Below are 25395 nucleotides of genomic sequence, written 5' to 3'. Positions count from 1 at the left end.
CGGTTAGCTTCAAAGCGCTTTAAAACCACCATTGAACTACCCGCACAGTAGTCTGAAACCATTGGGAATGGCAATGCTGATTGCCAAATGCAACCTAGAATGGTGGGGAATTCATTTCTTAAATCTCAAAAATGGGTGCAGTACCAGTACTCACCACTATCCAAAAGCCGGCATTTTAAAACCACACCAGATTTTACTTTTTTGTGTAAAACTGAATGAACCCAAAGCAGGCTAAAGAAAGACTTACTGAGAGTTGGATACAATGTAAAGTGATATTCTGAAGTGACTTGAAGGTTTATAACAAGACTGGCTGAGCTGTGGATTGCAGCAGTTTAAGTTGCACTGGATTTAAAGACACTAAAATCGAAAATGTTTAGATTAAATGAGTGACCTATGTTTGGTGTCACATGCCTTTGTAACTGTTGAAATGTCATAGTTTTGCACTTAGAATCAGCATTCTAGCTGCATGTGTAAAATTGCAAGTTAATTTAAAAAGCAACAAAAAACATGACAGTTAGCTGAAAGTCTGGCTTAAGGAACTGAATTCTGCCTGGCAACTACCCCCATCAGGAGTGAAACTTGAGTCACAGCTGTGTTCCCAGGCCTAGCTGCCCTTTTGCTGCTCACACTAAGGATATGCCATCTATCTGATAATTGAATTACCTGTGCTCTACAGGAGCTCTGAACAAAGCCTGTCTTGACTCATGCAAAGGTTTTATTACAGCGGTCGTAAAATGTAGCTTCCTCTTGGCAGAAGCTGGGAGGGGCACTGTCTGTGAGAGCAAGCTGGCTTGGCAGAACTGGATAAACCAGTATTTCTACCTTGTGCTGAGAGGAAACCACACCCCTTTGGAGCCAGAACATAACTTTAAAAAGATGGATCATTCATAGAGCGGACATGTGAAAATTTTATAAATGATACCATAATTCTTGTGATTTTTCTGCCCACAGTTTAAGAGGTTTTTAGAACCGGTGGTATGTTCAGGGGGGTGTTAGCGGAAAAGTGGATATTACTCTAAATGTATGCATGTTAAAAATCTGAAACTTCATCAGTTAATGTCCATACTCCCTGCGCACATGGATGTAAAGTTGGGTCAATGTCAGAAATTGAAAAATCAGTTAAAAAGTCAATTATGTGCCATTTCTGAATGCAAGCTCTTAGAAACAGCAGATTTGGACAGAGACATGGCTAAATTCAGCCACACCATGTATATGTAATTTCAAGCAACTGTGTAACTGTGAAATATGTCTTTTATTATCAAATATAGAATGTGTGCAATCTGACAGAGGAGTGTCCTATCTGCAAGCCATAAATTGACATCCCTCTGACTCACAGTTCATTCCCCAATCAAGTGGGGAATGGAAATTTGACCAATGACAAGTGAGAGGGGCGAGTTTAGTTATGACCAAACACACACACCCACTTGCAGAACATATAAATGGACCACTGAAACTTAGGTAGGGAGTTTTCAAATCCATCTGCCGCTGGAAGCTCTGCCGGAAAAATCCATACTTTACCTCCATCAAACCTCCAGAGAGCCAAACTAGAGACTTCAATCTATCCAGAACTAGAGACCCAGACCAGAGAACCAGAGAGAGCTGACCCAGATCACTGTGAAGTGCAGAGACCAGAGGCGAATTTAAAACCTGACCAGATCCGTGACGAGGCCCATTTAATTCAAGAATATAGTGTGAGTACCCAGCAGAACTGTGTAGAACCAATCTCTTAGTTTAAATTCATCTACTTCAATCTATTTAACCTAAGTAGAACTGCCTGATAGATCCAAATCTGTCACCTGTCATTTGTAAAGCTGTCACTTGTCATTTTCTAGTTGCAAGCTGCACTTGTCTTTTTGAACTTTAAAATTTCAAATCTGAAAAACGACCTTTATTTAATCGCGCATATCTCCGCAACCGTTTGTGCTAGAGACTTGCAGTAACTTTCATTTGAAAGCTTAGAATCTTAGCTTTGAATCGCACTAAGAACCACATTCCTACCCCTTATAGTTTTACCGCAATCGCGGAACACGCATTCGCGAATTTTACCGCGATTTGCAAATTTCTTCACATGTAAAAACTGCTGCTGCTTGCCTTCCATTTGCCAGAAATTCGTTTAACCTGCTAACTATCCCTGCATCATTGCTAGTGTGAGCCTGGACTAATATTAACTAGATACCACTCACCCTGAACCTCTGAAAGGGAATTAAAAGCATTTCCAGCATATTTCTCATCCATTGCTAGCACATATCAAAGCATTTTGCCTGTGTTTTCAAAACTCCTATCTGTTTTCTGTAGTGTAAGCTTGCTGGGGTGAACTGATTTACATTGATTGCATTTCTGAGAACTGTGTGTTTTCCTTCCATTTCCTTGCCTTGCATCAAGGGGGGGAGGGGATTGCCAGAGAAAAGTGATTACATTGTTTGGTTGAAATCATATTGAGTATTTTCTGTACTGCATTCATTGAATATTGCATCCACCTGAGCTTACATAAAGCATCCTCTACCACATTATACTTTTGTTCCTATTTACCAGTGTGCTACCTTATCCATTTCATGTCAACTCATTAGTGATTATAAGAAGTGTGCTAGTGCCAGATTCTCCGTTGTTGATCTTTATCATATCAGATTAAGTGTGCTATTCAATTATTAATTTATCATAAAGTGTGATATATATATATTTTAAATTATCAAATAAACCTTTTAAACTTGCAAAACAGAACTACTTCTTGGCTCAGTGGGGTCAGGGGGATTCCAAGAGAGGGGTGTTATATAGGGGTAGTCATCAAGAACGCATGAACTGGACCTAAAGATATATCAATAAGGGTTTTCATTCAGTATTATAGACTAGGCGTTGACTTAGCTGTAGTGTTGAATTGAATCCTCTTACAAATTGGGGGCTCGAGCCGGACGTTTGGGTTAGAATACCACTTGTGCAGCTTAATACAGTGTGCTAACTGACGGGATACATACATCCAGTCGGATCACCACGCTGCATTACGCTGTGAAGCATTCCTCAAAAGGGACGCTCTAGGAAACGGTCTGTTTTGCAAGAATAAAATACAAACTTCTGTAAGTCAGGACAGAGACCAATCTCTAGAATGACGACCCTAGTAGACATGAAAATAGCCAGAGAGCACTTCTTACATAAGTTATTTGTGAGAGGTGAGTGGACTCACCAGGACCAAACAGTCTGGTTGCAGGCCATCATGCAACAGGTCACTGAAACAGGGTCAGATATATATAGAGATCAGGGTCCCCTACATGTGGCCCTGAGTGAACTATACATGGCCCCGAAGGCCAAAGAGGAACACAATAAGATTGCCAGGATAGCAGCATACCTGTACCTATATATGGGAGACATGCAGGATAGATGTGCTGAAAGCCAAAATCTGGCAAATAGGCAACAGATGGTGTTAGAGAAGGTCCAATCTGACCTGGTCTCTTCTGAGCAGAGGCTGCAGAGGAGCCAGGAGTCAGAAGATGATAGTAGGCAGCACATCATTAAAATAAAGAAGGATATGGATGTGCTGCAACAGGAAAAGGTAGAACAGGATACCAGATTTCTGGCCTTGCAGAAGGAATACCAAGAAGGTTTGGACTCCCTACTGCAAAACCAGAAAAAGCTGGAGCAACAACTGGACTTCAACAGGGTATGTGCTGAGCAGGTAGTCACCCTGCAAGGCCACCTAGATAGAGTGAAGGCAGAGAGCAACAAACTAATTCTGAAAGACCTGGATACCCAGGCAGAGTTTGATCAGGAGCGCCAGAAAGCTGGTGCCTTCCAAAGGCAGAGGGACGACCTGGCGGCACAAATGCAGGATCTCAGTCAGGAAAGAGACACTTTAGGCCAGGAAGTCTGCCACTTAAAAAAGGAAATTGAAGAAAATCACCTGGCCCTCCAGGGGCTGGGTGACCTCCAAAAAGAAAACCAGAACTTGGTAGAGCACACCAGAAGGGTGGAAGATGCTCTGGCAAGAAAGGAGCAGGCCGGTAGGGATGGGACTCAGGAGGTAAACCTCCTGCAGCAAAGACTGGCCCAGTTCTCCAGGACCAACCAGGAAGCACAGAGGGAAAATGAGGCCCTCTGTCAACACAATGATAGGCTCCAACAACAGGTAGCGATGCAGGAGAGACTGATAGAGTCTAGTAAGGCCTTAACTGAGGAACTGAAGGCACAAATGCAGGCTCTTGCATTGCAACAGGGAGCAGGGGCGGATAGAGATGAGGTTCGCTGGGAAATGGAAACTCCGGAGCATAACCTCAGGAGCCCTAGTACCAGAGGCCCTCATACCTCTCAGTCCCTGGACTCTGCCACCCCCATGTCCCCTGGCGCACATGAGCACAGGGCCACAGGGATGGCAGATTACTATCCAGCTAAGAGTATGGGGCTCATAGGCCAGTACCACTCAGGAATGGAGGGGTGGGCATCCGGGTATGGGCACCCAAGTACAGTACAGTTCAATGGGGAACCCCAGGAGAGTAGGCCCATTAAGGGCATCCTGAAAACCTCTGCCCAATTAGGTCAGTGGAGGGGGTACCCATCAAATCCTGGCAGCAAGGAGGAATCTGAAGACTCCTCTGAACTGCGCAGGACACAGGAGACCAGGTCCCCACATTCTGCCAGCCATTCCCAGGCTCGCAGAATCCGGGAAAACCTGGAAGAACAGACGGGAACCTCTGGGAGCAGTGCCTCTGAGTCCGAGGACGAATGGACAAGGGTTACCCGAACTAAAAAGGCCAATAAGGCAAAAAGGGCCTTGCTAAAGGACCCCTTAAAGCAGATTAAGGCGATCAGGAGCGTCATCACGCCTTACCATAAGAACGCTAAGTATTCTGTTTGGGAGCACTTAGAGTTGTTTGAACAAATGATGGAGACTTTCCATTTGAAGGACAGCCAAAGCTGTATTCAGTATGTAAAGTGGACCTTCTCCCCGGAATACTCCAGTTTCTTTGCAGGGCTGGAGGACCAAAATCATTTAAGATGGTCCACCTATAAGGCGGCCATCTTGAAACATTTTTCTGTTCACAGAAATCCTCAAGAGGCTCGCAAGGCAGCCTACAATTTGCAATGTGGGGAGGATCAGGCCCCACAAGAATTTGTGCAGGAGTTAAAGCGTGCTTTTGCACAGACCACAAGAAGGGTGCGCACGGATAGCAGGGAATTTATTAATACGTTTTTCCATGCCTTGCCCAAATATATCATGACCCAGCTCGTGAGGGATTTTCACGAGAAAAGATCTTTAGACTGGGTCATTGAACAGTCTACCCGGATCTATGAGGTGCAGAAACCGATAGATAGCAAAAGTAATGCCCAGAAAAACCCCAAAGCCAACAGCACCCCTGCTGCTGCCAAGGTTGCAGAGGTAAAGGTCACCCCCGTTTTGGATTTGGAGATGGGGGGGCCTAAAAACTTACCTGCACCTAATAATGCTAGGCCCAGAAGGTCTTCGGGCCAGTCATAGACAGGGAGCCAAGGAGGCAGCCCCACAAATGGGGTCCCTCGCTCTCCTGATTATGTAAGTCCCCGTTACAAGGGAAATCGACCCATCCCGGGTTATGTGTGGACTCCTCCAGCCCAAGGGGGGGGATCCAGCCAAGCACCTAACCCAGAGAACTTCCCTCCAAACTTCCCACAGGAGGGCAGAAATTTACCAAACCCTGGGCAGAACTTTTTCCCCAGATATCCACCTGACTTCCAGCCCCAAAACCATCCATCCTTCTTTCCCCAATTCCCTGAGCCCAGACCCCTGAATCCGGGAGAGGGGAGGCCAAGGGTGGAGGGGTACCCAAATCTTCCCAACCCGGGGTATTACCAGAGGAGGGACAGCTACCCTTCCCGGGATCAGCCCAGGGGAGAAAACAGGGCCCCGTATCAGCCTGAGCGGGTTTCCCAGTTAGAGCGCCAGGTTCAAAACATGGCGCGGGATCTGGGTCACATACTGAGGGCTCAGCAGAACCCTCAGATCGGCATGCCGGCGCAGAACGCACCCAACTCTGGACCTGGTGCTCCAGAACAATGACGGGGGCAGCACCCCGATAACTCACCGGTTCCCAGGGAGGAGGCACAAAGGGAAGGGGGGTGTAAAGCCTTGGAGGAAGCTTCCTTCCTCACTTGTAAACAGCCCATGGAAACCCAGGAACCGGAAACAAAATCTCTTGCCCCTGAAAGTCTGCCTCCTAAGGAGCAGAGGGGGGGTAGGAGAAACAAAAGACCAAAACAGACTCAGTTTGAGGAGGAGGTACAGATCTTCCAATTTGAGGGAGAGGGATCCTCAGAGGATCCTGGGAAAAGGATCTTCTCCTTCAGAGAGGGGGAACTCCTCCCAAAGAAAAATGGGTCCCTAGGGATGCAAATCCAGACTGGGGAGATGTGGAGACTGAGCTACCGCCACCCACCATCTCATCCCAGAACCAACAGCAAGAAAATCCCCTGGTTCAAACCCATCCTGGGGACTGCCTCCAAAAAGGGGGGGGCAGCCCAGAACCGGAACCAGGGGAACCCACAATGGCTCTGATCTCCAGTTGCCAACTTTTTCTTTCAGATTCCCAAGACTCTCCACAGAATTCTGCCCAAATCTCTTCGCTATCGATGTCCAAAACCAGAAAGTTAGACCACCAGTTATCCAACAATGTGCATTTTCTGTGCCCCCTTGAGGAGAAGGAGGGAAGATATTATGCCCCGGTACAAGTACAGGGGCAGGGTACAATCTCGGCACTGGTGGACACGGGATCTCAAGCTACCCTTCTGTCCAGAAGGGCCTTTGACGAACTGAATGCAGGAAGGGGAGAGGATTACCAAATTCCTCTCACCTCTCTTCCTGGACAACTACAGAACTTTGACGGGAAGGAAATTCCTGTCGAGGGGACGGCAGATTTGGACATTAAAATTGGGCGACACAAGCTGAAACACCCGGTCATAGTTGTGACCCCAGAGGGCACCCCTTGTTTACTAGGGAATGACCTCCTGAGAAGGTTGTCACCCCTAATAGATTGCGTAAACAAGGTCCTCTGGACCCAGACTGGCCGACCAATAAAATTAAAACAGAGTGTCAACCATGTTAGTTTAAACGGCACCTGCCACATGGTTGAACAAAAATCTGACCAAGTAGAATTTCACTTCCAGAACAACCAGATTCCAGACGTGACAGTAATAGCAGTAGGACAACAGACTGGTGATGGGGGTCCTCTCTGTTTCTGAAAATCAACCTTCCTTCCAGTTTAAGGTGGTATTCCACGCTGGAAGGAAACACTCTGAAATTCTATACTAATCCACAATCAGAAACTCCCACTCCTATAGTCCAGAAAGATGTGAAATCAGCTCAGAGCCTGGCTGATATTCAGCAAATTGGAGAGCAGTTGTTCATCCCTGTTCAGTTAAATGATGGGAAGGACTCTGTTCTCGCTCGAGTGTGTGTGAACAACGGTAAGAGCTTCATCAGCGAAGCCATGTTTCGCCAACTCCCAAAAGATCCAGCCATTCCCACCTTCAAACTGATAGACAAATGGGAAATGGACCTGGAAGCACCTAATTCCAAACATCTCCTGCCAAGCAGGTTTATGCTCAAAATCTCCATTGGCAACAAGAGCATAGTCCACAATTGTTGGGTCGTGCGAGACGTCCCTGCCGCCTTTTACTTAGGCAGTGACATTCTCAATCGCTTTGCCATTAGTTTGGACCTAATAAACTTCAAAGCTTGGTCCCGATTAGCGGATAATCCCATGGGCATTGATGATCCAGAAAAAGCATTTAGGTCAGCTCAATTGCTACCTTATGCAGTTGAAATTCAGGTTAAAGAGGAAGTCACCATCCCAGAAAGGACCCGACAATTCTCCATGGAAGTGAAAGTTAAAAGGGGACAAGAGTTGAAAAACCCTGATGCTTACATACATCTAAATGCTTCTCTCCAACAGCAAGGGTTGGGGGTAAACCCAACACCATTAGTCAACATAGAACATGACACCATTCCAATAGAGGTGGATAACAGCGACTTAAAGAGTATTACTCTAGCCGCAGGCACCATTATTGGAATGGCGGTTGATGACCGACATTTCTCCATTGATCTTAGAAATGAACTGTTAGGACCAATCCCCAAGGACTGTTTTGACAGTGACAGTGAGGACAATACAACACCAGACAGGATTTTTACCCGGCATGGGGGGAACTTCCTGGTGTACACTTCCTGCCCTTATGGTAAGGAAGATGTGACGTGTGACTTCAGGAGGGATGAGGTGATTTTCCAGGTCCATGAGGGCTGCCTTTCCCACCTGAAGCCTCCAGTCCAAATCAGCACTCTGACCAGGGACTTCTCCACCCAGCTGGAGGAGGCCGCTGAAATAGCCAAACCAGAAGTCTTTCCAGGCTTCAGGCAGATGGTGGAAGAGAGAGTCAACCTAGCTGATGCCTGTGTGACTCTGGAACAAAAGCAAAAGTTGAAACAAGTTTTCTTGGATTTCCAAGATCTCTTTGCGGTAGACTTATATGACTGTGGTCGCACTGACATCCACACAACAACAATCCCCACGGACCCTGGCATGACTCCTGTGTTTGTGAAGCAATATCGCTTGCCTCTCGCATCAATGGAGTCCCTTACTGAAATAATTAAGAACCTTGAGTCCCGGGGTATAATCCGTCCAGTCCACAGCACCTTCAATAATCCGGTGCTGGGAATATTGAAGCCAAACGGCCAGTGGAGACTCTGTGCTGACCTTAGGGAGCTCAACAAACGGGTCCATACGTCCCGATGGCCTCTGCCCTACATTGACCAAGGGCTGGCCCAGATCCAGGGGTCACAGGTATTCACAGCAATAGACCTGACCAATGGATACTGGACCGTGCCTGTCAGTAGGGAGGACCAATACAAACTGGCTTTTACCTTTGGGGGCCAGCAATACACATGGACCCGGACTCCCTTCGGATACCTCAACTCCGGCAATGAATTCAACATTTTCCTACATAAGGCCATGCCCGACCTGGGTGCGAGGGGTAACCTGGCTTATGTAGATGATGTCCTCATCAAAAGTTCATCTGTGGAGGAACACATAGCGGAGATCCGTTATGTTCTGACACAGTTGAGGGCCGCCGGAGCAAAACTTTCCTTTCAGAAAGCACAGTGGTGTAGAACCCGTGTTAATTTCTTGGGGCATGAGATTACTCCTCAGGGCCTCTGTCCCCAGGAAAAGAAAGTGGAAGCACTTCAGAAACTGAAAGACCCCACAACTCTGCGAGAACTAAGGAGCCTCCTTGGACTGACTAATTACAGCAGGAAGTTCATTGAGGGCTACGCAGAGATCACCAGACCCCTGATTCATCTCCTGAACGGGGGGGTCAAGTGGGAATGGGGTCCAGAACAAGCCGAGGCAGTAAAACAACTCAAAAGAAGTCTCTCACAAGCGCCTTGCCTAGCTTACCCTGTCAGAAACAAGGAGTTCTTCCTGGAGACGGGGTTCTCTAATACGTGCTTGACGGCAGTATTATACCAAAAGCATGACCAGGTCAATAAAGTAATCTCCTATGCGAGCAAAACTTTATCCTCTGTGGAGGAGAAATTCAACGATTGTGAGAAGGCACTCCTGGCAACGGTGTGGGCATTGAAGAATTACCGCCCGTTTATCCAGGGGGAACACATCATAGTGGAGACTCCACACCAGCCTCTGCAATATCTCCAAAGTGATAGAATCCGGGCCGGAAATGTGAGTAATTCCCGAATTACTTCCTGGATTCTGTCAATGCAAGGCTTTCCTGTGGAGGTCCGATATGGCCAAAACAAGAAGAGTCCCCTCGCGCAAGGTCTGGCTGACTTGCATGATTGTGCCAGAGAAAACTGTCTCGAGGACGAAAGTCTAAAAATAAAGGACAACACGGAGGCATACCTTAATTCCCCACACAAAGTCTTTGAAGAGGACAAGTGTGAGGGAATGCCCACTGTCTATGTGGATGGATGCTCTTACCATGTTGACAACAACGGGGAGAAAGAACTGGTGGCTGGCGTAGGGAATGCATGGGTGAATGAGTCCCCAGAACCCTCCGCTGGATACAAAATTGGTCCCCGAAGTAGTCAGGTGGCAGAATTGATGGCTGTGCATCAGGCCATCCTCACTGCTGTCCAGCATCAACTCCACGAACTGGTCATAATCACAGATTCGGATTATGTACGGAACGGGTTCGTGGAGCACCTGGTTAATTGGAAAACCAGAGGCATGTTATGTGCTAACAACAAACCCTTGAAACATGGGAAGTTGATCCAAAACATTGATGATCTGGTCACATCGAATGGGATGACCATCTACTGGAAAAAGATCAAGGGTCATTCCAAAGTAGAGGGACCAGACAAAACTGGAAATGACTTAGCTGATCAGCTGGCCAAAACCGGGGCCATCCAAGGGGATCTAATTGAGATTGAGTCCCTGTTGGGGGAAATCCAGGTCACTGCTATCACTAGGTCCCAGACAAATGCTCACAACGACCTTTCAATTGCACAATGGAGTAAGGAGACCCCTGATGATGATTTGATTACTGCTCAGAAGGGGGATCCAATAATTGGTAAATTTTACCAGCATCTTGAGGACCCTGAGAACTTTCCCCTGACGGATACCGATTACAATGGGAAAGAGGACCTAAGAGTGTTGATGAAATGTCCAAAAATGTTCCGAATCCAAGACGGGTTGTTGGTAAGGAAATCCAAAGCTGGCCACGATCAGTGGGTGGTTCCTACCTCATTCCGAAGCCTGATGTTAAGTCACGCCCATGATGCGGCCACTGCCGGTCATAGGGGGTTTCACACAACATTGGAAATCTTAAGAGAGGTTGCATACTGGCCACACATGGGCCAGGACCTCAACCAATACTTGAAGGGGTGTCTTGTGTGTGCACAATTTCAGCCATCATCCCTTACGCACCGGGCACCTTTACAAAAGAGGGGAATGACACTGCCATGGTCAGATTTACAAATCGACTTTGTAGGCCCTGTGATTCGCTCGGCTAGGGGGAATAAGTACATGTTGACTGTGACATGCTTGTTTACCAAGTGGGTGGAATGTCTCCCAGCCCCAAACTGCAAGGCAGAAACGGCAGCTGCCTTGATGATTAACCACATCTTTTCCCGTTTTGGTCTACCTCAAAGGATTGAGTCAAACAGAGGTAGCCACTTCACCAGTGAAGTAATGACAAAGATGTGGGAGATACTGGGGGTCAAGAGAAAGCTGCATATTGCTTATAGACCAGCTTCTTCTGGGGCAGTAGAGAGATATAACCGGACAATTGTGAGCATATTAAAGAAGTTTGTGGCAGATTCTGGGCCAAGTTGGGATATCCGATTACCTCTGGTCCTAATGGCTATCAGATCTACCCCTTCATCTGCAACCAAAATGTCACCATTTGAGTTGATGACTGGGCGCAAGATGGTGCTTCCTCAGCATTTGCTCTACAGGACCCAAGAGCAGACACTGATAAATGCCTCCACTACTCATGAGTATGTGGAGAATTTAAGGAAACACCTCCAACATGCTTTTGCTTACGCTCAGCGGAATCTAGAAAGATCGGCTGATAGCATGAAGACCCACTATGACCTGAAGACTTCCAGGAAGGAATATCAGGTGGGGCACCGGGTCTATCTATACAACTTCCAAAGGAACCAGGCCAAGCAGCGCAAATTTTTGCCTACATGGAAGGGACCATTCGAGATCATAGACAAAATCTCCCCTGTGGCCTACAAAATCCACATCCCCAAAGGTCCTTTGGCAGAGGGAGAAGACAAGTGGGTCCACATAAACCAGTTGAAATGTTGCCATCCCAGGCACACTCTGCAACAACTGGAGGAATCCTCTGGAATCCTAGCGGGTACTGTCTCAGACTAATTCAGTTCCAATCATAAAACATACCACATCTAGTCTCTAAAATATTGTGATTTGCATGAAACTGTCTCTTAGTTATACTGTTTTTTATCAAAATAAGAATGTAATGTTTCGTCATGATGAAATGCATATGCTGTCCCACCATCTCAACAGTGGTGGAAAAACGTCTATGAGTAGGTATTGCCGCTCTTCCTTTGTCGTCCTAGGAGAAAGAAGACCTTGAGACTGGCCAAGGAGGATGATCCGGAGACCGGGAACAAAGATCCAATGGGCCCAGTGGACCGCCCAATACTCCCATCAGGACTGGCGAGGAGAACCGATCGATCAGTACCGGATGGAGAAGAAGATGCTGAACTGTGCCATCTACAGAAGAGGAAGAAGATTATGCGGACAGACCGGTGCGTGGGTCAAAACCCTTGGGCACGCGACTCCCCATCGACTCAAATTCAAAGTGCAGTCGCGTGGGGGGGCTTGTTGGGTGTCCTGACCCACGTTTAAGCTATCATGCTACAACATTTGGTGCTGTGGGCTTAGAAAATTCAAGATGGCGGAAAACCCACATGTGCGCCGAAATCCAGGAAAGCTGCGTAGTTTGTGCGCACACCAAAATGGTTGCCTCACTTGCCACCCACCAGTGCGAGAATGAAAGGCCGGGTTGCCATGAGGGAAATGGGTTGCCAAAGGAAAAACAGTAGCGACGGTTAGCTTCAAAGCGCTTTAAAACCACCATTGAACTACCCGCACAGTAGTCTGAAACCATTGGGAATGGCAATGCTGATTGCCAAATGCAACCTAGAATGGTGGGGAATTCATTTCTTAAATCTCAAAAATGGGTGCAGTACCAGTACTCACCACTATCCAAAAGCCGGCATTTTAAAACCACACCAGATTTTACTTTTTTGTGTAAAACTGAATGAACCCAAAGCAGGCTAAAGAAAGACTTACTGAGAGTTGGATACAATGTAAAGTGATATTCTGAAGTGACTTGAAGGTTTATAACAAGACTGGCTGAGCTGTGGATTGCAGCAGTTTAAGTTGCACTGGATTTAAAGACACTAAAATCGAAAATGTTTAGATTAAATGAGTGACCTATGTTTGGTGTCACATGCCTTTGTAACTGTTGAAATGTCATAGTTTTGCACTTAGAATCAGCATTCTAGCTGCATGTGTAAAATTGCAAGTTAATTTAAAAAGCAACAAAAAACATGACAGTTAGCTGAAAGTCTGGCTTAAGGAACTGAATTCTGCCTGGCAACTACCCCCATCAGGAGTGAAACTTGAGTCACAGCTGTGTTCCCAGGCCTAGCTGCCCTTTTGCTGCTCACACTAAGGATATGCCATCTATCTGATAATTGAATTACCTGTGCTCTACAGGAGCTCTGAACAAAGCCTGTCTTGACTCATGCAAAGGTTTTATTACAGCGGTCGTAAAATGTAGCTTCCTCTTGGCAGAAGCTGGGAGGGGCACTGCCTGTGAGAGCAAGCTGGCTTGGCAGAACTGGATAAACCAGTATTTCTACCTTGTGCTGAGAGGAAACCACACCCCTTTGGAGCCAGAACATAACTTTAAAAAGATGGATCATTCATAGAGCGGACATGTGAAAATTTTATAAATGATACCATAATTCTTGTGATTTTTCTGCCCACAGTTTAAGAGGTTTTTAGAACCGGTGGTATGTTCAGGGGGGTGTTAGCGGAAAAGTGGATATTACTCTAAATGTATGCATGTTAAAAATCTGAAACTTCATCAGTTAATGTCCATACTCCCTGCGCACATGGATGTAAAGTTGGGTCAATGTCAGAAATTGAAAAATCAGTTAAAAAGTCAATTATGTGCCATTTCTGAATGCAAGCTCTTAGAAACAGCAGATTTGGACAGAGACATGGCTAAATTCAGCCACACCATGTATATGTAATTTCAAGCAACTGTGTAACTGTGAAATATGTCTTTTATTATCAAATATAGAATGTGTGCAATCTGACAGAGGAGTGTCCTATCTGCAAGCCATAAATTGACATCCCTCTGACTCACAGTTCATTCCCCAATCAAGTGGGGAATGGAAATTTGACCAATGACAAGTGAGAGGGGCGAGTTTAGTTATGACCAAACACACACACCCACTTGCAGAACATATAAATGGACCACTGAAACTTAGGTAGGGAGTTTTCAAATCCATCTGCCGCTGGAAGCTCTGCCGGAAAAATCCATACTTTACCTCCATCAAACCTCCAGAGAGCCAAACTAGAGACTTCAATCTATCCAGAACTAGAGACCCAGACCAGAGAACCAGAGAGAGCTGACCCAGATCACTGTGAAGTGCAGAGACCAGAGGCGAATTTAAAACCTGACCAGATCCGTGACGAGGCCCATTTAATTCAAGAATATAGTGTGAGTACCCAGCAGAACTGTGTAGAACCAATCTCTTAGTTTAAATTCATCTAATTCAATCTATTTAACCTAAGTAGAACTGCCTGATGGATCCAAATCTGTCACCTGTCATTTGTAAAGCTGTCACTTGTCATTTTCTAGTTGCAAGCTGCACTTGTCTTTTTGAACTTTAAAATTTCAAATCTGAAAAACGACCTTCATTTAATCGCTCATATCTCCGCGACCGTTTGTGCTAGAGACTTGCAGTAACTTTCATTTGAAATCTTAGAATCTTAGCTTTGAATCGCACTAAGAACCACATTCCTACCCCTTATAGTTTTACCGCAATCGCGGAACACGCATTCGCGAATTTTACCGCGATTTGCAAATTTCTTCACATGTAAAAACTGCTGCTGCTTGCCTTCCATTTGCCAGAAATTCGTTTAACCTGCTAACTATCCCTGCATCATTGCTAGTGTGAGCCTGGACTAATATTAACTAGATACCACTCACCCTGAACCTCTGAAAGGGAATTAAAAGCATTTCCAGCATATTTCTCATCCATTGCTAGCACATATCAAAGCATTTTGCCTGTGTTTTCAAAACTCCTATCTGTTTTCTGTAGTGTAAGCTTGCTGGGGTGAACTGATTTACATTGATTGCATTTCTGAGAACTGTGTGTTTTCCTTCCATTTCCTTGCCTTGCATCAAGGGGGGGAGGGGATTGCCAGAGAAAAGTGATTACATTGTTTGGTTGAAATCATATTGAGTATTTTCTGTACTGCATTCATTGAATATTGCATCCACCTGAGCTTACATAAAGCATCCTCTACCACATTATACTTTTGTTCCTATTTACCAGTGTGCTACCTTATCCATTTCATGTCAACTCATTAGTGATTATAAGAAGTGTGCTAGTGCCAGATTCTCCGTTGTTGATCTTTATCATATCAGATTAAGTGTGCTATTCAATTATTAATTTATTATAAAGTGTGATATATATATATATTTTAAATTATCAAATAAACCTTTTAAACTTGCAAAACAGAACTACTTCTTGGCTCAGTGGGGTCAGGGGGATTCCAAGAGAGGGGTGTTATATAGGGGTAGTCATCCAGAACGCATGAACTGGACCTAAAGATATATCAATAAGGGTTTTCATTCAGTATTATAGACTAGGCGTTGACTTAGCTGTAGTGTTGAATTGAATCCTCTTACAGTGTTCATTTCATATCATACCATATCATACCCAGGATGCACGCATGATAGCTGCATCTTCCCCATTCCCCTGAACCCCCCGACCTGGGGCCCTTTAAGCCAAGGTAGCAATACTTAGAGATGGATGGGGATGCAGAACGTACTCATACATCAATAATCAAACGGACACAGGAAGTTGGTAAAACATAGTACTGTTTTATTAACAATTATCTAAAACAGGGAGTTACAACGGACATCAGCGGATGTTCGCTCGCTTTCTCTCAGCGTGTTACAGGAAAAAACACACATTTATAGCAAACATTCATCTCATTGACGTCACACTAGGTGGCAAACTAAGAAAACCTACTTGGGATGTGATAGGTTTAACAGGAACATCTAGGTATACCTTCCACACTTACGGGGGTTTTGATTGGGTCTCTAATATCAGGTTAACAACTAAGCCCATCCCAAGCGCAAGTCACCTTCCGTGTCAATATATTCAACACTCTATTGGTTACACAAGCTATATGGCTCTTTCATACGGGGCCCTCTATAATTGGTTGGCACGCTTGTACACTTCTGGAATATTCCATTTGCTAGCAGCATGCAAGCTGGTTGCACCTGGTGCTGGGAGGGTTGGACTGGTCATGCCTCCCCACCCAATTGGCCCAACATCTATCATCACTCCTGTCATTCAATTAGGCTTTGGACTTGGTCTTGTAGAAGCTCACTGTTCCTGAGAATAAAAGAGAGTGTGACGTGGTTTTATCTTCTGGTGTTGGTGTAGCTCAACCCAAAGTCTATTTCGATCTGACCATGTGACTGGAGACCATGTTTGAAGCTCTTGTTGCATATAATAATATTAAGTGATGAACTCTTGACTCCTTCAGTGTCTTTCCCTTCCACTTCAAATAGAAGTTTGGTTCCTTCTCACGTTCATGTAGCTTGTTGGCAGACAACCAGGCTCACAGTGCCCTCGACTCTTGCTGCTGGACCAGCCAGCCTTCCTTGAATTCTCCTTCTCCATCAGCTATTTTCCAACTGTGCCTAATCAAGCGCTTTCTCTTCACTGGGTTTTTAGCTTACCAAAGTGGATTGTGGAACATCCAGATTCCAAACATTCCTATGTACATACTTTGGTGCATCTCCTCAATCTATTCACTATGTAGTCAGCCTCAGGATTACTTTGTCTACTTGTGTTACCGCATCTGTACAAATGTAAATTGACTTTGCATTTTCTTCAGTGTTTCTTCGCACAAGCATCTTCATTTCAATCCTGAAATGTTGCTTAACTTCGACGCCTCCTCTTCAGATTTTATAGTATGTTCATGTTCCTTTTTCATTTGTGTCTTTTTCTGGATGTGTCAGTTCTACTTCATGTGACGTCACAAGCCCTCTTTCTCATTCATTTACATACCACTTCTGGGACTCTATCCAGAAGACCATTATTTCTTTGTGAATTTATGTAGGGTTTTCTCAATGGATAACTTGTCTCAAGAATTCTTTACAGTATAGGCATCCTTACTGGTACTGCACGTGTCGCAATTTTCGGTTCCCAACATATAGGCAGCAATGGGCAGAGCTTCTGGTAGGGGTATTTGGCTCTTCCTATACACTCCCCCCTCTAGGCGATTTATCGACCATTCTCTCATCAATCTTCACATAAAGACATCCTCGTCTGAAGAAGTACTTCTTTGGAGTCCATATCTTTATGACTCCTTTCAGGCATCCTGCTGGTTTCACATGCTCATCAACACCCCCGGTCATAAGACTGCATTGCATTGTCCATTGGGACTGCAGTAAATCCATCTTCCCAAATACTTATTGTGGTTCTTAGGATACTGGAACTTTGTTCCCTCAGGTGCATGGTAGCATTGAATACCTTCATGGTGATGTTGATTGTCTGCAGAAGCTCCCATCTGGTTATCTGTAACAACTTGGCATTTGGCATCTTCTGGATCCCAGGTATAAAGATAACAGTAAAAACTGAAGCAGTCTTGCTGAACAATCTGTGTTCACATGAAATAGCATCAAAGGCCTCTATTGATTTGGCTGAGAAATAGTTTTCTCTCTTTATTTGATCAAGACGTTCAGCAGATCTCTTCTTCCTTAGGTGAGCATCTGCTTTCGGAAACTCGTCAATGTTCAGGTCAGACTTCGGGATCCCGAATGCTGGAACATGAACAATCACGATAGAACACCGTTCTCCCCAATCCCTGGGCAGCTTCATGTATGCTCTGGATCCGCAGCCCCAGTAGTGATCCATTATCATCACTGTCACATCTTTCATTCCTGGCACATCGAAAATTGAACTGCACTGTTGATTCTCTCCAACTTTTCTTGTGCCATTGTTTCTGAAGCATAGCTCTGCACTAGCCTAAGGCACTATGTGCAATGGGCCTCCTTTGTCTTCGACCCATGTCAGAAGCTTTGCAAGCCTCGGCCAGAGAGGTTTGCATCCTTTTTCACTCATTCGATAACTGGCTTGTGATGACCAGTCTGCCACAGCTCTGCATATGACCATGCCTTCTACCCAGACATCTGGAGAGAGTATTGTTCCCCATATTCACATTTGGACTCTTTCTTCTTCATCAGTTTTTCCTTGGCAGTTGAGCTTCCTGTTCATTTCCCATCTGATTCCAGTTCCCTTCATGACAGGATGTTCATATTTTATCACATGATCTCTGGTGTCTCCTCTTTCTCGTGTCTTCAAATATTGGACATAATCATCTTCTTCTGGGGCTGACCATTCTGTCACCCATACCAAGGATGCTGTTCGACCCTGGAATTTACCTTGTGTATGACAGAGTGCAAGGTGAGTCAGGCAATGAGCTGTTCGGACTTCTTTCTCAACAGCTATGAATATTTTAGACTTTTCTATAGCATAAGGCAAGAGAGCACATACATAGCAATCCTCCTTAGAAGGCCTTTTTTCCAACTTCTTTCATATGCTGATACCACATGTTATTCCATGCTATACTGTCTAAATAATAATTTAATTCATAAGCATCCTCCCTTGCACTTCTCTTAGGTCTCTTTCTTGCTAGATGAGCTCATATAAGCAACTCACGAAATACATCAGTATACATTCTTCCTACTGGAGCAAACATATGGCCACTTATCAGAGAAATCGGTGCCTTCACATGGGCTACTGGTGTTGGGACAAGCAAACATGACCGTGGGCTTCTTACAGTGTTTACCTCTGCAAAGGTAACTGGAGTGGAAGGATTAAGGGGACTCCTCCCATTTTGGCACCATTAAAGTATACAGTATGGATCAATAGAAACAGAAAAGGACAATAGCTGCCGAACAGGCATAAATTATTCACCAATACATTAGGCTCTACAATCAGTGTCTCTCCACACGTTGTTCACCCTGTTCATTTTCTAGAATTGCATTATGTTCAATAGACCACATTTTTGCCTGTAATTACTTTTTAAGGAAGGAAACATTATTTTTAATCAGGCAATTTCATTAAATGCTCAGGTAATTGTCTGATTTGCTCTATAATTGCTGCCAATAAACATGTAATTGCCGAGCCATTCCTAGGATCTTGGATAAAAGTGTACATAGCAGTGCTGCACCCAACAGAAACAGGGTAAGCTCGGAGTATCAAAATGAAGACAGCAAGAAGTAGTCTGTGTATGCCAACATCTGACAGTACCATGGGCACCTCCGAAGAGAAACTCAGTGAGAAACGAGTCAGGGAACTGCTCCCATTTCCAGTCGTCGAAAAAAAAGGAAGTCTAAATCAGGCATTTTTCCATTTACATTAGTGCTCCAAAGTTCAAAATCAATAAATATATAAATAAATAAAATATAAGGAGTGTTTCAGAGGCGCCACAGTGCAAATGTACACTTTCACCAATCTGCTGTATAGTCTTTGTGTCCGTCTTCCTCATCATTGATCGAGTCTGCACAGGCTGAACTTCTTTTTCTTGACTTGCTTCCGAATGGTTTGGGGTATGTCGGCCTCTCAAGCGTAGACTTTCATATCTCCTAAGTGAATCCAGGCTCGCCTCCCCTTCACTTTAACTGCTGAGGGAGTAATGTCTTGCACAATGAAAGGGCCAGTAAATCTGGGTTTGTGCCACTTCCTTGTGAAGTTCCTTACTTGAACTATATCTCCAGCAAATCATTTAGGAACACATCGTTTTTTAGGTCTGGTAGCTGTATTGTCTTCATCTGTGTTCTGAGACGACACACCTTCTGCTTGAATTGATCTGAAATGACAGAGATACTGGAGGTCATACATGTTAAGTACTCACGTAGCTCATTTCCTAATAATTCTGCGGTTGTCTGGGCATCACTCCTAGTTCTCGATGGAGGAGTCAGACACATTCTCATCTGCCTCCCTGTAACTAGTTTGTGGGGTGTGAGGTGGTGGTCAGGGCCGGGCTGATTTCTCAATGCATATAATGCACGGGACAGGCAATGCAACCACCCCTTCTTCAGTGTCAATTTTAGTTTTGCTATCCTTTCCTTGAGAATATTGTTGAGTCTCTCACATATCTTGTTCACTTGCGGGTGAAAAGCAGAAGAAAACTTATGTTTAATACTAAGCAATAAGCTAATCTGTTCGAACACCTCATTCAAAAAATGAGGTCCATTGTCTGATCTCAGCACATAACATACTCCCCATCTAGGAAAGACTTCACAAACTAAAAACTTTGCAGTGCAAGTGGCTTCAGGATGTGTGCATGGACTGGCCTCAATCCATCTTGAGAAGGGGCACAGTACCACTATCATATACCTATATCCATTACAAACCTGCAGCATGTCAACATAGTCAATCCTCCACAATAGTTGCTGCAAGGCTCTCCCTAGTAACATGTGCAGGGTTGTGCAGCTGTTCTAACACCAACCTTAATAAGGCTACAGGCATCACCGGTTTATCAGTGCTGTCTTGTCGCTGCAGTCCTTTTGAAGTGGATAAAGAACACGCCCTCCGTGTCCACAGTTCTTTTTCTTCCTTTGGAGCTCCACCTTGAATTTCCATTAACTGTGTTCTTGACAAATGATTAAACCCTTCATTTACAACCAGTATTATAACAATGTTTTCTCTCACGTCAGGAGTATCAAAACTAGAAATATCAGATGAATATGCAACCCTTTTGGCGTCTTTGTCTGCGGCTTCATTTCCGCGTGAAATAAAGTCAGTTCTCTTAGTTTGTGCTGCACACTTAACTATTGCGATGGCTACTGCGAGTTGATGTGCTTTAATAAGCCTGTCCAATAATTTGGCGTTTTGCACTGGAGTGTCGTCCGCTCGGAGGTAGCCCATCCTTTTCCAATGTTCTAACCATGCATGCACGATTGATGTCACATAGGTGGAGTCACTATATACTGTCACTTCCTGCCCTGTGTGATTCTCCAGCGCGACAATAAGCACCACCAATTCGGCAGCTGTCCTTGAAAAATGAGACGGAAGTCTCTCACTTTCTACTACTTCAAATTGCCTGTTCGCTCTGTGCCTTACCACAGCTGAACCTGAATGTCTTTCGTCATCAGTTTGATCAATCTTCGAAGACCCATCATTAAAGAGAACCTCCCCAGCTGCTAAAGCATTCACTTTTACCCTCGGAATCACATCATAGAACTCCTCATAATTTGAGCAATCATGCACTTACTCATCCGCTGCCAGTGCTTTGGCTACAAATGTGGTAGGATTCACCATTTTACACCTGACTATCTTGATCGCTGGATTCGATATAACCACCTCATAATCAGAAGCTCTTTGAGGTATCAGTGTACCCGTAGTTTTCTCCAAAACAGCAAGCAGAGCATGATCAACAAATAAAGTCATGGAACACTGCATCACTATGCTTGCAGACTTCTCGATAGCGAATGCGATAATATGCCAGTGTTTTAAACCCCAATGTGGTTCTCTGTGTGAGCACTGCTGTCATAACTGTTCCATTGGTGTGCAAACATTTTTTTTTTTTTTGTAGTTCAAATAAGTTTATTCAAAACCGGTTTTATGCTACCAGAGCTGAAGCGGTTGAGGATTCATACTTCTAGTTTGGGGGAAGCACTCTCCTGGTCTTGTAATAGCGATCCACCCTGTGAATTCTGCTTTCTATCAGAATGAGACGGAATTTAGCATCTTTATCCTTGCGGTTTCTCTCAAGATGTTTGCGAACAGCAACAGCCTTCTTGATCAAGTGATACAAATCTTCAGGAAGGTCTGGGGCAAGACCTTTGGATTTAAGTATTCTCATGATTTTGTTGACAGTAACAAAGCGAACCTGAGCAACACCATGGGAATCCCTCAGAATTACTCCTATTTGAGATGGAGTCAGGCCCTTTTTTGCCAGCTTGAAAATCTGTTCTTTGAAATAACTCCTCAGAATACTGGGAATTCCTAAAACTGGAGCTGTACAAATTGCTTTTTTTAATTCATCAAACCCGTCCTCCATCTCAGTCCATTCAATTTCTATCCTTATTTACCTGTGCTTTCTTTGGAGCCTGCAAAAGGGGTCTCGCATATGAACTTTAATCAAATACCCATGCTTTGACAACATACACAGTCCCAAAAACTTCTGCATTTGCTTTATTGTGTGCGGCTTTGACATTTTTATGAATGCCTCAGCTCTGTCAGGTGTAACTTTCTTTCCTTCATGCAAAATTAACTTACCTATGTACAACACCTCTTTCTGACAATACTGCAATTTCTCCTTATCTACTTCATATCCTTTGTCTGCCTGAAAAATCATTAGCTGATTCGAGTCTCGTCTGCACTTTTCCTCTGTTGTGCTACAGACTAATATATAGTCTGTGTATTGCAGCAGAATACTTGGCAAAGCAATATTGCTTAGGTTCAACTGCAAGACCCTATTAAAGATTGATGGAGACTCACTGTACCCCTGGGGCAAACATGTGCTTTTCAGCTTAGTCTGATGAAACGTAAATGACGTAAGATCTTATGATATGATAGGTTATTTATAACGCACTTAATACGCAGATGTTTCTAAGCACGGGCCCGGGGATCAAACCTGTGTGGTTCTGTGTCGTCTTGCTCCCAAGGTGAGCACGTTGCTATTGTGCTTCTGAGGGAATACTAAATAAAATTGTTGCAGGACTCAGATCTAGAGGAAACTCTGCCTCTACAATTTGTTTAATCAGCCTCATGTCCTGGATTAAATGCCCTGACCCACCTTCAATTTCCTAATCAGATACACTGGAGTATTAGATGGTGACTCTGACGTCACCGAGATGCTTTGTTCCATCACGGCTGATATAGTCTTAAAAATGCCTTTATCTGCCTCTCGAGACATAGGGTACAGTCTGACTTGAGGTAAAATTGCTCCTAGTTTCTACTTAATTTTGACTTCTCCCACCCCCTTCAACAGGCCTACATCATAGGGACCATTAGTCCATAAAGAAGTTGGCACTTTTTTCATGTCCTCATCAAAAAATGCTGGACACTGCCGCACTATCATCAACCGTTGTGGGATCTCTGTTCTTTAAATCCTGATCCAATAAGTAATGCTCATTTCGAACACCACTTTGTTGTCTGATGGGTCGTCTTTAAACATATCCTCATCAGTCAACCTCTACCCTTCCCCAATGGCAATCACTGTTCTCCATGGCCTACCCTCGTCATCAAATCCGTTGAGCATGGCCAATTCCCCTCGCACTATGGCTGCCTGTAATTCAAGTGGAAAAACCTGTCCCCTTTCTTCCTCCAAAGGTATCTATGGCCTGAACAAGAATTCATCAGTGATTCAAGGTCTTACTCGCAAAGCTATTTGTCCTGTAAATGCCATGATAAATTTGCCCACATTTAAATAATTTATTCCTGGCATGGAACACACTATGCCTTTGTCAGTGAAGGAAATCGTCATATTTAGCTTTGTCATTAAATCTCGGAATAGAATATTAACTGGTGTCTGTTTTGAATACAATACAACAATGGGAAAGACATATAACTACTATAGAGACTGGTAATTTCTCAGTGAAAGGAACTCTACTTGTAGCTTCAGAGAACCCTTGAGCTTTCATGGCATTTCATGAATGCCCCAGTGTCAACTAAAAAAGATTTGCCTCCTATGGTAACATCAACCCTTGGTTCCTCTTGAGGATGTAATGTCGCTGATAGTACTGAACACATCAAGTCACCCTGTGAGCTGTCCTATTGTGGGTACATGCTTATTCTAGTACCTGTAAAAGGATTCCCTCCGGCAACAGTGACACCCCCTACTCTAGGAGTCAATAACTGTCTGTGTTTGCGTTCTGCTATATCTGCATGGGTGCATGCTGTGAATGCCCTTGTGGCTGATTCAATGCTGCTTGCTGTGGTTGCAAAGCCTGTTGTGTTTATGGCACTTGCGCTTGATACACTGTCTGATCTTGAGTGAACCCATCCCTACTTTATGGGCTATATGCTGGAGGATAAACTGTCCCCCCTTTTGAAAATTGCCCATTCTGTACATACCCTTGGCAATCATATGTTCTCGCAATTTGCCCTGTCATTCCACATGTCCAACACACAGAAGGGAGTCTCCTAATCTACTCTCCCTGCATGCCTTGATTATCATTTTGCACATTCTGAAAACCACCTTGGTTATTCTGGAAGCTTCCCTGATTATTCTGAAAGCCTCCCCTTCCTCTAAAACCTGTTCCCCTGCCTCTTGGCATGAATCAAGTCCCTCCTTGATCCAACTGTTGTTGATTATTCACCTGCGGCACCGCTGCTACTTGCTGTGCCCCAGCCTCTCTCCACTGATCAACATTGCACCTTCAATAGCATATTTTGACAATTTCTTCTGTACTAGCTTAGCTTCCTCAAGCTTCTAGCATATTCCCCTTTTCAATTTTTCTCCTGCAACAATCGGAAATGGTGCGCAATGGTCAGCTGTATTTCTGGCCATGGCTTTGCTTCCATAGCCAAAAGCTTCTTGAAAATTCTGAATGTAAGCAAGCAGATCTTTGCCTTCCGGTATCTTGCGTGCAACAATTGCACCCATATCTGATGTATCAGGATATTGAATTATAAGCGCTTTCCAGACTGCTGCTCTGCAATTATTAAACAGTGCTCCATCATGCGATGTGTTCTGTGCTGTGACACTTGAGTATCCAGCTCTTGTCCAAATGTTGTCAGCCCTTTCCCCAAGGATTTCTCCAAGAAGACCCTTACAAGCCGATTCATGGAATAATTAGCGCGGCGCAAGTGGCCAAAAACGTGCGAATCGCAGTGGAATAGCGAAAATCGCAGTGGAATAGCGAAAATCGCACGAAAAGCAGCGCACATCGATTCATGGAAGGGCGTGCGCGAGAAAACCATCGGACGTGCGATAAGAAAGTGCGCGGCGCACGTTGGCGCACAGGCCATCTAACGGCGTGCGCCAGGCCACAGCGAAAATCGCACAGTCCACAGCGAAAATCGCACATAGCGCGGCGCACGCAACAAAAGTAGGCGGAACACGGGGCGTAACACTCGGAATGGGGAACAACTTGCCAAAATGTGGGCGTCACGGGGGAAGTACAGGGCACAAGTGCGCGGAACGCCCACACGCTCGCCTACAACACGTATTCATGGAATAGAATAGGGCAAAAAAGCGCACGCTCAAACCAGCGCACAGGCACAAATACGACCGCCACAAGAAAGCAGGCGGTAGCGTCTCTGCGGCTGTAAGAAATGTGCGCCAAAAGGTGCGCCAACAAATAGCACCTATATACTGCCATGATGAATGTCCCATACTGTGGCCCTCCAGGAAAAATGACGTGCAAAGGGGTACCCACAAACACGGACACCCGCTGACAAAAAATACATGTGCGTGTATACCGGGGTGCGCGGGAAGTCTAACACGCGATTTCAGCAGGGTACGTGCATCACAGGGGTTCGCGTGAAGTTATTCACGCGATCGGGCCTGGGGGAGCGGGCTACGTGTATTTCAGGGGTTCGCGTGAAGTTTCACACACGATCGGGTCTGGTGGAGCGGGCTACGTGTATTACAGGGGTTCGCGTGAAGTTCCTCA

At 44.9% G+C, this 25395-nt stretch overlaps 1 protein-coding gene across 1 annotated transcript; it reads right to left on the bottom strand.

Moving 5' to 3' along the window:
• Positions 1-21431: 21431 nt before the first annotated feature.
• Positions 21432-21833, bottom strand: LOC138467265 (small ribosomal subunit protein uS15-like). Its single transcript, XM_069607277.1, has one exon. It carries the CDS (start codon positions 21831-21833, stop codon positions 21432-21434), a length of 402 nt encoding a protein of 133 aa, XP_069463378.1.
• Positions 21834-25395: the final 3562 nt, after the last annotated feature.

Source organism: Ambystoma mexicanum, chromosome 4q (assembly GCF_040938575.1).
Source record: "Ambystoma mexicanum isolate Mex_15411 chromosome 4q, UKY_AmexF1_1, whole genome shotgun sequence".
NCBI classification, from domain to species: Eukaryota; Metazoa; Chordata; class Amphibia; order Caudata; family Ambystomatidae; genus Ambystoma; species Ambystoma mexicanum.
The sequence above is the reverse complement of the archived record's forward strand: the minus strand, read 5'-3'. Positions and strand labels throughout refer to the sequence as shown.